This window comes from Rhineura floridana, chromosome 5, assembly GCF_030035675.1.
Source record: "Rhineura floridana isolate rRhiFlo1 chromosome 5, rRhiFlo1.hap2, whole genome shotgun sequence".
Classification (NCBI taxonomy): domain Eukaryota; kingdom Metazoa; phylum Chordata; class Lepidosauria; order Squamata; family Rhineuridae; genus Rhineura; species Rhineura floridana.
Genome location: NC_084484.1, coordinates 135,684,916 through 135,698,408, shown reverse-complemented (window position 1 = coordinate 135,698,408; position 13,493 = coordinate 135,684,916). Strand labels below are relative to the sequence as shown.

Sequence of the window (13,493 nt, the reverse complement as noted above, 5' to 3'; positions counted from 1 at the left end):
TTTTTTAACAGCTGCCACACACTGGATCAATATTTCCATTGAGCTGTCCACTACGATCCCGAAGTCTCTTTCCTGGTCAGTCACTGCCAGTTCAGATCCCATGAGTGTATATGTGAAGTTAAGATTTTTTGTCCTAACATGCATCGCTTTGCACTTGCTCACCTTAAATTGTAGTTTTAGTTTTTAACTGAGGTTTTAGGACTCCCACTACTGATCCTTGGAGGGACTCCTCTTGCGTCCCTCCATTGGGAGAATTGTCCATTTATTCTTACTCTCAGCTAATAAAAATGATCCAAATAGTAGGGGAAGTCCTAAAACTACAATTTAGCCAGACATCTAATAGGATTAGTGGATACAGATTTATTTCTAAAGATAAAAGAGTAAAAATGGCTGGCATTTGATAGCTGACATAAGAAAATGCATCCACCAGCAAATATTTGATACATTCCATTTCTGAGCTCAAGAAGTTAACAATAATATCTTGCTCTATTGCTTCAGAAAAGGGGTGGTGTAGGACATAATTTTTAATGTCCTCTACTTGACCCTGACGACAAAAACAGAGGCACTGCTCCACAGGGACTTCACAGAATCTGCCCTCAAGATATGCGGAGGGCATAATCTGAAAACATAAGCTGGTAATGCCTTCCTTAATGATGCATTGATGAGGTTGACTAAGAACTGTGAGATAAATTTATGTGTCTTAAAATGAGACTACCGTAGGGAGAACTGAATCAGACCAGCTTCTCAATTGGCATGCCATTGGAGGAGCCAGTCACAAATTTTATTTGTGTCCTAAAACAAGGGCAGAGAATAAATACATTTGCAAAATGTTGGACAACATATTTGCCCACTGGTTCCTCTCTCTGTAGTGCCAGTAATAAGATTTGACTAAGTGGTCTTCAGAGAAGCTGTTCAGCTTGCTAAAATATTTTAACATTGTCAAATGAACTCTTATAGTTATTGAGCGTATCCCTGTCTCCATCCTTAAGTGCATGGCAAGGGTACCCTGGGGGTGAACCAATTTTTTCCTTGGAAAGTTATTCAGAACTATTTCCAGCTGGGCAAGCACTTTCTCATTCCAGTGGACAATAGAATAGAAGAAAAGCAATAACTTTCGGGGCTCGTGACAATAAATATAATCTATTTAACAGGAAGGAGGACAGATTCTCAAAATTCTCAAAATACAGATTTATGTGCCAGTTTCTCAAAATACAATGTGCCAAGAGGGAATTATATCAAGTCATTAACAGAAAATATATAATGTCAATATATGAAGTGCCTGTAATTGGTTCTCAGGACTTGAACATTTCACCTGTGTAGTTCTCAAATGAGGGGAGAATTGTAGGATCAACCTCTTGGGCCCTACAGTCAGCAACAGAAGCCCACTGGGGGTTGCCCAGTGGGTGGTGGTCTGTAACAGGGTCTTCTCAGTGGAGATTCCCCATCTGTGGAATACCTTCCCTAGTGAGCTGCATCAGTCTACCTCATTATTAACTTTTAGGAGAAATTTAAAAATATTCCTGTTTACCCAAGCATTTAATGGTTGAAAGACCTGTTTCCCATGTAGGGTGTGTCACTGGCTCCAAGATGCCTTGCCTGATGAGGTGATCAAGTTCAGCATCAATCTTTGCTCACAGTGCAAATGGAACACGATGGGGTCTCATATGCTATCCCATAATGATTCACCAATCTGGTGGGCCCCCGTGAGACCAATGCCCAATGGCTCAAACCAGTCTAAGCCAAGGAGCCTGGTGCGATGCTCTTGAGCAACCAATAACTGTAAAGTTCCATGGAAAGTTTGGTAATGCACCCCTACTTCACAGATGCCCTTTATTGGAACCTGGTTTTCCTGGTAATCAGTAAGTTTGTCGTGGAAAGGGACAATTTGTGGGCCCCCACAAGGAAATCTCTACTGGATGACAATCTACATACCTGTGAATTCTCAAAGGACTTCAAAAAGCTGGTGAGGCAGGACTAGCCTTTGCAGAATCTATGTTCCGTATTATCAAACTATACACCTGTGGTATAATCTTTAGGTCCTGTGTAAAACTAAGGTATTTATGTTAAACAGATTCCTAGTGTGTTTTTTATCCCAAATTATTTTCTGGTATAACTATATAGCTGGTTTATTTTATTTTATTTTGCTTATTAATTTTAAAATATTTCTAGGCTGCCTTTCCAGATAATGTCCATCCAAGGTGGCATACAACAATAACATGCAAAAAGATGAAAATCAGCAATACAAATAATAAAATAATCACTTCCCCCCAAAACCCAATAAAACATTTTTCCACAAGAATAACCACAGTCCAACCAACAAAATATAAATAAAAAATAAGCCAGCTGTTGAAGTACAGTGTCAGCATCTCACATGTATTTTGCCCCCACACCTGCCAAAGAAGACTCGTGAGACATGGCATTGGTTTAAGTGTTATATTTAATAAATATAACATAATCCGAATCAGAATTCTAACATGCGGGCAGGTGCGGAATTGCACTATTCTGGTGGGGATGGAATCCTCCCACTCTCCTGGGCATGTATCACAGCTGCTACCTGTGGGTTCTCATGCAAGGATATGGGCTAAGACTCCCTCCTTCTCCAGTGAACCTTGGGAGCGGTTTGCCATGCACATCCTGGCCCCGCTGTACACACGTTCACCCCAATGTGCATGACAATCCACACAGGCACCCGCCAGTCATCCGCAGAGTGGAGTCCTGCAAGATTCCTGAGGGGCGTCCTTACCCAATCATGCCTCAGAATACCTACATCGTCGTCCACCAAATTCCTCATCTGCCCGAACACAATGCCAAAAGTGGCCACCACTACACCACTCCCTGAAAGCCAAATGAATCATCCTAACAGTATAAATTAGGCAAAACTTGAAGGGCTCCTAAAAGCCGGGCCCGACCAAAAAAATCCTACTTGGCCTCATTGGTGACTGACCCATACTGCATTAGGGAGGGAGGGAGGGAGGGCGCGAACGAATATGCGGACAAGAATGAGGGAGGCGGAGCAGTAATGAAGCCCCACTTACCTGCGCAGCATGGATAAGCGGGGCATAGTTGCGAGGAGGGAGCGATGCTGCTGCGGCCATCTTCGTTAAGGGCAACGTCGTGTGTCGCAGCGTTATGTGTGCGTGACATGCGGCAGGGAGGGGAGGGGCCATGGGCCTATTTAAGGCCAGGCCGCCCCTCCTACCTCCTCTTTCAACGAGCGATGAGAGGATGATGAGGGACATAGCAGAGAAAGCTGCAGGACAGTCTGCGTTGGTTGGGCCTATTAGGCCTAATTGGTTACCCCCAGAGGGGTTTTTGGAAGCCCCAACACCTGTGGATGGTAGCGTTGCAGCGTGGCTGCGACTGGGGCAGGCCTCGTGGTGGGGCCTAGCAGCGGCATGTCCAATACCCCCCCACCTAGCAGTTGTGGAGGGGTTGATTGAGGCTTTTTATTGAGCAGCGCAACGTTAGTGCTGCTGCTGGTTAAAAGAAAGACACAGGGAGTTTAAAAATAAATGAGACTATACTGGATATACAAACAAAATTAAATATAGTCATGCTAATACACTGGTTAAAGACAGACTCATGCACATAAAGGGAAATTAAAAATAAATCAGAATAAAAGGGACGAACAAAAGAAATTGTGTCTAATCCTTCTAGTTTAAGTTCCCTCTGAGCACTCTCCCCCCAACAGGTTCAGCTTAGCCCCCCCTGATGATATACACAGGTTGGTTCTTTATTATATTATTACAGGGTGGATGCATGATGTGATGGCAGAGCCCTTTTGTGACGCTTATGACTTCTTGCTAGGCCCAGACATAGGGGGAGGATTGCCCACCCCCGCAGGTTATCCAGCTTAGCCCCCCCTGATGATATACACAAGTTGGTTCTTTATAATATTATTATAGGGTGGATGCATGATGTGATGGCAGAGCCCTTTCATGAGGCTTATGACTTCTTGCTAGGCCCAGGCATAGGTACAACTTCTTGCTAGGCCCGGGCATGTATGAGGTTTGAAGTACTTAATTATATGATTATTATACTACATACTAGTATATTGGTGGGACCTAGTGAGCCTTTTCAGCCTTTGGGCCTTTCGTACATAGTTATATGATAATAAGGGCGGAGATAACAGTTTGCTAGAAAATGTCTAAATCGCTGTATCTTAAGTGAGCGGTCGTTTTGCATTCCAAGTGTTAATTTCAGGCTATTTGTTCACTCTGAGACAGAAGAGGCATTTACCTGAATTTAGTTAGGAATGGAAAGTTTAGCAGATGGTAATCAGATTGATTGGGGAATAGGAATAAAGAGGAAAGCCCGATTTGCCTAATAGAGATCCGTCATATTACAGGATCTTAGACTCTTATTGACATAGGGCTGCCTTTTAAGGTCCAGGCAGACTCTTCCCCCCTTTACTGAGGATTGTGGCACCAACAACGAAACATCATTACCTGAAATTACATTTTAGTTAGGACTTCTGATATCATTACCTGGAATTACATATAGCGTGCAACTGTTGCATTGGCTCATCTGTTTAAATATGTGTTGGAAAACCTGCTATAGTGCAGCCACATATTGGTGACAGCAACACATCCTCAGCATCTGCTGCTCTTGGATTTATGATATCATTTACTAGAAAGGGATATAGGATGTTAATTTTGCATTTTGGACATCTATTATGATAGGTGTTTGGAAGCCTACAAGGGGGAGGCCGCTGCAGTGGGCCAAATATGGGTGGCAGCGCCATATCTCCAGTATCTGTGCTTTGGGGAACTGGGTTAGCTGCACTAAAATGGTGGCTGGGAAAGTGTGCTTACTCATAAATTATCTCCTTTCTTTATGTGAAACAGGGAAATATGAGGCCAGTGGCCCTCACAGCAGTGAGGAGAAGCACCCAGCAGTAGCTGCTCAAGGAAAGCGTTCCTCCCCTGTTAAGCTCGAGGTACTGGGACCTTGCTTGCAGACTGCCCAGTTCCTGGGGAGGTGTGTTTTGTTATGGGGTTTTCTTTCAGTTTCTGGATCCCATATTGTAGTCTCAGGGCTTGCCTTAAGGGACTGCACTCTTAAATTTGTCTTGGGCATAGACACAATGGCAATCAGTAATGGCTTCCTACCAGTTAGTTAATGCACTGCCTATGGGAAAGTATGACATCTAATCTGTTTTTTCATCTACTGTGGGGATACAAGGGGATTTATAGCTGCTGGGTTTTTGCCTTTTCAGTCAATTCTATGAGGTAGAGCATTACATATAGGCTGCTCTATTCTCGCATGGAGCGCTTCAGCTCCTTCCTTGAAGAATCCTTGGGATGAGAGGGTAAAAAAAAAAAAATTGGATGCATGTTAACACCTGATGTCACAGATTATGGAATGGCTATGTAACTGGTTCATCTTAATGGCTGTGTCAATGGACCATCCTGCCCGGTGTTAACCTTCCTGGGCATACCACCTAATTCACCACCAATCATACTCATGTGGTCAGTCAGTAAGGGTTTCATGACAGTTAGGCCAAGAAAGTGTTTCTTGTCTGCCCTCCAGGTATTAGAGGTCTTTTCCGGTGGTTTATGAGGTCGTAGCAGGGCTTCCACAGCCTTACTACAGGTTCAGGTTTGTGGCTGTATAATAATTTAATGCTTGTTGTGATCAAATATTGATCAAGAAATTAGAGCCGAACTGCAGGTTACATTTTATATTCTTGCCCAAATCATTTGGTCTAGTTTTCCCACACTCCTGGGGAAGAACTAACTAACTTGCTGTAGAATTATGTGACATAGCTCAGGGCTAGAGCCTCTGAACTGCAGGCTGAAGGTCCATAGCATCTCTAGGTAGGGCTGGGAGGTAGAACTGGAAGTCCGTGGATGCATCGGGGTTTTTGTGCTGGCTGCAGGCTTGGACTTATAGGCAGTGAGGCTTGGGAACTCTCCCATCCATTTTAGGTAGGGTTATGGCCCTTGTCTGTTCCTTTGTTCTCTAGTGCCCAGATTTTAATGTTTTCTTTTGGGGCATGGTAAGGTAGACTCAGGTGGAGCGGTTCAGCTGTGCTGTGCAACTGCACATTGGGAGATTGGGGAGCAGAGTCAAAGATGGCCATAAGCTGGTCTGTCGCCCCAGCATGCTCAATAGCTATCAGAATGCAGGAGGGGTTTTTCCCAGGACTTCTGGGCCGGCAAGGGATGCACCAGAGTGGCCTATTCAGTGAGTCACCTGCTGGGATCGCCTAGTGAATGGCTGGAGACTGGGCCTCTCAGTCCAAGCACTTTGAGGTAAAGGCTGATGATTTTCCCACTTATTCCAGGGACTTCAGAGTCCGCCGTATGTTAGCTGAGTGGGCTAGAGAACACCCTGCCACCCTCGATCCCCGTTGCCCTTTCTCACGGGGCATTTTATTGAGTATGGTGGGCCAGTGAAAAACAGTATGCTCCTCAAGCTATGAAGCCAGACTATTTCAGGCGGCAGCCCTTATGCTGGTTTTTGGAGCTTTTAGGATAGGTGAGGTGGTGGCCGGATCCAAGGGAGATTTGTCTCGACGGGCCCTCCAGCAATCAGATGTCTCCATGGAAGGAAGTTGTACCTGTATAACATTGATGGACCGGCAGTGTTGCTGGACAGGGATGGAGCAGCTGCGCACCCTATCCTGGGCTTACAGTTAGGCCTCATTCAACGGGCTGCAGTGTGGTGGCTTGGCTGGCAAGGAATACTTTGGGACGGGCTCCTACCCACTTTGTCCCAGCTTGGTTCAGTGCAGACATCTCCGCATGTGGCGGTCATTCCCAACTCTGTATTTGAGGCAAGGCCCTCAGGTGGCGGGCATGTGCAGACATGCAGTTTGGGACGCAACGATGGCCTCGGTTACCTAAGGGCATGGTCCTCAGTTTGGCAGGCATGTGCGGACATGCAGTTGGCGAGGCAACGGAAGGGCATGATCCTCAGTTTGGCAGGCATGTGTGGACATGCAGTTCAAGAGGCAACGATGGCCTCGGTTACTTAAGGGCATGGCCCTCAGTTTGGCAGGCATGTGCAGACATGCAGTTCAGGAGGCAACGGAAGGGCATGGCCCTCAGTTTGGCAGGCATGTGTGGACATGCAGTTCAAGAGGCAACGATGGCCTCGGTTACTTAAGGGCATGGCCCTCAGTTTGGCAGGCATGTGCAGACATGCAGTTCAGGAGGCAACGATGGCCTCGGTTACTTAAGGGCATGGCCCTCAGTTTGGCAGGCATGTGCGGACATGCAGTTGGCGAGGCAACGGAAGGGCACGGCCTCAGTTTGGCAGGCATGTGCGGACATGCAGTTCAGGAGGCAACGGAAGGGCATGGCCCTCAGTTTGGCAGGCATGTACGGATATGCAGTTCAGGAGGCAACGGAAGGGCATGGCCCTCAGTTTGGCAGGCATGTGTGGACATGCAGTTCAAGAGGCAACGATGGCCTCGGTTACTTAAGGTCATGGCCCTCAGTTGCAACGAAAGGGCATGACCCTCAGTTTGGCAGGCATGCATGGCATGCAGTTAATAAGGCAATGTCAGCCTTGGGTACGTCTGCTTTGGTCAGACATACTCCCGCGAAAGGTTTGGCGTGGTGTCTGGAGCCCAATAGGGATGGACCAAGCGCGAAAGAAGGTCAACCGGCAAATTCGGTTGGCTATTCTGGGGCAGGGGGGGTTGGCTATTTCACACCCTGCATTCAGCATTGGATGGGTGAACTTTACAGGGCCGATGGCGTTCACCTGTCTGACACAGGTAACGTCTTTTTGGCAGACCTGCAGAGGTGTCTGCGAGAGGTGCTTCTCGGCAGTGGGTAAAAGGGGACTAAATAGAGATTTGTCCCCTTTTTGTGGCGGGAAGGTGCGGAAAGGGAAATAGGTAAGGACAGCTCGGTGGCCCCCTTAGGCACCTTTGGAGGTGATTGGCGGTTCCAGAGGCCTGTCTGTCAGAGCTTTGCGGCTTGAGGGCAGGATATGGGCTGCTTTTGGGGCCAGCTTAACTCATCCACGCGAGGGTTGTGCGGCCCCGGGGGGGGGTGACCTGAGAAGGCCCCTCTACTCACCTACTGGGTGTGGCTGGCGGAAGGGGTAAGCAGATGGGGCTTGCCCTTGTCCCCAGCAGAGGCTGGTCACCCGTGAGCTGTATGGCAAGATGCTTGCTTATAGATAGTTCCGCACCTAGGTTTTCCTCTGCAGGTCACTTTAAAAGGTGTTTTTGTATAGTTTAATAAAGTGGCCCTTGTTCAACCCAAGCTGATGTGTCCTTGTCTTATTTCGCCCCTTCACTCGCAATTAAATACAACCGCTCCCCTCCCTCCCACTGAGGTGCAACGCAACCTCACCCCACTCCCTCATCCAATTGAGAGTGTCCCTCCCGAGCCTTCTCTGCCCAGAGGGGGTGAGGGCAAACCCGCCCCCACATTAAGGTGGGAACGCCATTATTGGAAATACTTGATTTTTAGTTAGTGCAGTGATACCAACATTTGTATGCATTTCACACATTTATTGAAATGATGCTCATATCTTTATGGATCACATAGCAGTTCCGTAACATGCTCGATTCAGTCTTTGCATTTTCTTTTACTTACTTTGTATGCACACTACGACAGAGATGGATATGAGTTCTCCTCTAGCACTAAATTATAATTTGGCATGTGTTAAATATAGAGCTACAGGCATGCATGGTTTCTAATAATCAGTTAATGTAGCAATAATACAAGAGTAAACAAATGTAGTATGTAATTTTTTTCAAACATTCCTGTTTCTCTACATACAACATGAAAGGCAGATGTACACCTGTATATCTACACCTGTAGATTATAAGATCACTAATGCAAAATGTATTTACAGAAATTATTGGAAAACATCAAAGCCAACCTACACATGATCTTGAAGCATTTTTCAGAGCTGTGCATATCAATAAATGGCTCTTCATGGCAGTTCCTGCATAAAGATCTTCTTGAGCAATTGCATACAGTAGCAAAGGCATGCATAGCATGTAATTAGAAGTTTCCAAAGCAACCATCGAACAACGATGAAATGATAAAATTTGGGAGACTGTGTGTATGCACCAGGCAGGAATTCTGTTTGGTTTTTTAAAAGATGTTACATCACTCTGGTTTCCATTTATGTCCTGTGTGGAAGCTCCTCAAGCTTTTAATAAAATCCAATCAAATACAAATATCTATTTTTTCTCAATATCATATTAAATATATTTTAATTTTTTTAAAATATAGGTTTAAAATGCGATAAAGTTATATATCACATATGTCCAATATTTCATTAGACAGTAAGCTTTTATTAGGCCATTTCACTCTACTTGTCTTACTACTTGTCATGATATACTAAGGATTGTGGTCAATTAGTTTCTTTATTTCTTTATTTCTTTAGTGAACTTGCTATGTTGCAGTGTCAGTTGTTTTTTGTTGTCTGTATGTCACTGCCTCTCAGCCTCAGAGGGAGGCAATGGTAAACCCCCTCTGAATACTGCTTACCATGAAAACCATATTCGTAGGGGTGCCATAAGTCGGAATCGACTTGAAGGCAGTCAATTTCCATTTCATTTTTAACTTTATTTCAAAATGAAATAATATTAGATGAAAAGAACTATTTTTGTTTTTTAGCTTTAAGTCTATGTTTTCACCAAGTTAGAGGAAAAAACTCAACCCCGACTTTCACTGTGTAGAACAGCAGTGTGGGGAGGGTGCTCAGCTTCATCTTGGAGAATGCAGAAGCCACTGGTAGTGGTTTTGGATTTAAAGTCTCTTTAAACTCTGCCGGGTTTGGTCTCTTCAGGATTTCAAACTTTCAAAAGATGGAGGCCAAGAATGCAATGGCTTCCTGTTTCCTGTCATGTGTGTGACAAGATTTTCATATGGATCATATTTTCTGATCACTGAAGTCCTAGGTTTTATCCTGCTTAAAACAAAGATTTTGACAAAAACAATACCTCAAGAAGGGACAATTTGTTCCTTAGCTTTTCTGCCATGTTACATTGTGCTTAAAATAACTTTGGGAAACTTAGAGAAAATACAGTTCAGTCCCTTCTCAGGGTAAAGAAATAAATATTTGCAATTGTTCCTCAACTGACTCATTTTATTCTTATGAAGGTTTAGTCATAGGGATGGGATCTTAAATATTTTTGTCCTGTGGTTTATGACTTTGATCACACTAGGATGGGGAGGGGTGGAGAAGCAGGGTGGTACTTGATAGCAGTTGCTAGAGTGTTTGTGTATGCTTATGGTCTGCTAGGTAAGCAGCTGCAGAGGTAGATAAGAGAAATGTTCCTATAGCCACTGACAGTAGAGAAATTAGGCCCATATCAGCCTTGTCCAGGTATTACTACCTATAAGTAATGATGGTTACTGTAGCAACATAAGCTTTGCATTTTCTCTTGCACTCTCTCAGATGCTGTGCTTCCTTTAATTATATAACAGCGTTCCTAATGGAACTGGTGAATGAAAAATGTAATTATGTAACTTTCTTGTTGAGAGAATTGAGCTCTGCTACTCTATGGTGAGATAAGTGAAGAGCAGTTCACAAACTTAAGTAACATTAAGCGCTTTAGCACTGACAATTTTAAGTGTGGTGTAGTGGTTAAGGTGTTGGACTACGACCTGGGAGACCAGGGTTCGAATCCCCACATAGCCATGAAGCTCACTGGGTGACCTTGGGCCAGTCACTGCCTCTCAGCCTCATGAAAACCCTATTCATAGGGTCACCATAAGTCGGAATCAACTTGAAGGCAGTACACACAGACACACACACAGACACACACACACACACACACACACACAGAGAGCAAATTTCAGTCTGACTAACCAGATGTGTCCAACATTTTTTAAACAACTGTGACAGTAGTTATCAAAGTTGTATGGGTCTCCCTGAATAAGAGAAGACAAATAGAGACTGTGGAAGACACTTTATCTGTTTTTACAGCTTTTTAAAAGAGTGCTAAACTAAAATATGCAAATATGTGCTGCTTCAACTGGAATTCACTTTAAACTGTGGCAAGGTGATCTGGCAAATTTTGTGGGGGGGTATAAATATAGGACTTTTCCAATAAAATCTGAAGTTGTCAAGATGCTAGAGTATCTCCTGAAAACAAAGCTGGTAGAGGGGGCAGTTGCTTAAAATGTAATTTGCTCCTTTTCACAATTTCACATTCAAAATCACATAGTAAAGAATTTCTGCACCCATCTTAGAGCGAAACCTGTCATCCTTCTGACCGTTTTACAAAATTATTCTTAGATTTTAGAGTTCCAATTCAGATTTTCAGTGCTTCTAAGAAAAACACTTCCATCTCTGTTTCTCTAAACAAAAACACTCACACAAAACTCTCCTTGTACTCCTCCCACCATTTACCCAGTTCACATATTATTTTCCTTTCTTTGCAAATCCTTTTTGTGTGAAAAGTGATCCAGCAAGGAAAATTTGGTATTTCACTTTATGCTACCAAATAATTGTATAGATATGCAAATATTTTTGCTTCCTTCTTTTGAAAATTATTGTGTAAAGGAATTGACTGAGACTTTGAGAAAATGCAGTTTTAACTGAAATTAGCTGACAGTTTTTTTCTCTTCTGTAAGCTCACTAAATGAGCCACATTTTATGAGACTTGTCTCTGATTTTCTCCATAGATTTGGATTTGTCGCTTATTCCCAGTGGAGAAGTTATTAAGCAGATTGGAGAAGCACTGCCTGTATCCTGTACAATTTCTTCCAGTAGAAATGCCACAGTATTCTGGCTGAAGGTAAATATTGTTAATAATCCTGTGATTGTTAACCTGTTCACATTTCTTGGCTGGTAGCTCTTCAGGTTTCATCAAGCTTTATAGAACAATAACCAGTATTTTGCCTGGAACTTTTAAAAAGTTATTATAAGTATACATTAAATTAAATCTTACTTCGGTATCAATATTTTCAATATTTTAAGATGCCGTGCACTATGTGATCTTTAATGGACAGGAGGTATGGTAACTTGTTTAAATCTGATCCTAAATGTTGTAAAAATAGATAATTATACTGTATATGTGTAAAGGTTTTTAAAAACACACTGGAATAAATAGCATTGTTCAGAAGAATGGGTGGATTGGATACTAGTAGCAATAAAAGATAGGGCCATTGCTCAGTGGTAGAACACATGCTTTGATTGCAGAATGCCCCATGTTCATTTTCCAATATCTCCAGGTAGGGCTGGGAAAGACCCCTGTCTGAATACCAGGAGAGCTACTGCCAGTTTAGACAGTACAGAACTAAGTGGACCAACAGTTTGAGTCTATGTAAGATAGCTTCCTATGTTTCACTCGTAGCACATTCTTGGTTCACATGCTTGCTGTTTAGGAAGAGCAGGACACAAATGACATACACAGAATCTGGTGCTGTACAGAGCTTGGAAAAGTTACTTTTTTGAACTACAACTCCCATCAGCCCTAGGCAACATGGCCACTGGATTAGGCTGATGGGAGCTGTAGTTCAAAAAAGTAACTTTTCCAAGCTCTGACTGAATAGCAGAGATGGAGAATCTGTGTCCACCCCCCCAAAAAATAATGTTGTTGGACTGCAAGACCTATCATCCCTGACCATGCAGACTGGGACTGATGGGGGAGTGTGCAGTGATTGAAGGTGGAAGAGATAAGGCAGTAAAAGGGGCTTGCACGATACCCAAGGCAATACATTTATCTCTTACAGAACCTGTGGGACATACACAGGTACAATTGGCATACCTCTCTCTTAAGACTCTTTGCCAGTCATTTGCTCCAAATATTTTATGGGGCCTCATGCCAAATTTTCCACAGATTCAAACTTGATCATTTTATACCCTTCAAACCTGATTTAAGAAGCATTAACTGGGTTTCCCTACCTGAATAAGAAAAACTATATGAAGAGAGAATTTTGTTCTGGCTGGAACAATCTCTGAAACTTTGGAGATATTCCTTACTCTGAGGTATATACAGTGCCTTGCAAAAGTAATTAGACTCCTGACCAGTGCTCTCATATTACTGAATTACAAATGGTACATTGTAATTTCATTCTGTATGATATTTAATTTTGAAACACTGAAACTCAAAATCAATTATTGTAAGGTGACATTGGTTGTATGTTGGGAAATATTTGTAAGAAACAAAAAATTGAAACATGTTGCTTGCTTATTCAACCCCTGTGCTGTGGAAGCTCCCAGTTTACACAGATGAAAGAAATTGCCCTGTTGAGGACACAGTTACCTGGCCATTGCCCTCACACCTGTGAACCATCCAAGTTGTTGTCACATGGTCAAGATAAAAACCTCACTGTTGAAGGATCATTGGTCAGGCTGTGGAACTGAAGGAAAATGAAGACCAAAGAGCATTCTACAGAAGTGAGAGATAATGTAATACAAATACATGGATTAGGAAAAGGGTACAAAATAATATCCAAGTGTTTGGATATCCCAGTGAGCACAGTTGGATCAATAATCAGGAAGTGGAAGCTGCAGTATACCACCCAGGCACTGCCAAGAGAAGGCCGTCCCTCAAAACTCAG

At 43.4% G+C, this 13,493-nt stretch overlaps 1 protein-coding gene across 5 annotated transcripts in view; it reads left to right on the top strand.

Annotated features, from left to right (window-relative positions):
- The window catches only part of ALCAM (activated leukocyte cell adhesion molecule), a 240,776-nt gene that overhangs the window by 177,450 nt on the left and 49,833 nt on the right, over nt 1-13,493 (top strand). For all 5 annotated transcript variants that reach the window (XM_061628146.1, XM_061628143.1, XM_061628144.1 and 2 more), the window contains exon 9: nt 11,613-11,725. In XM_061628146.1, coding sequence (XP_061484130.1) covers nt 11,613-11,725 — 113 coding nt within the window. The remainder of the gene's footprint in view (nt 1-11,612; nt 11,726-13,493) is intronic.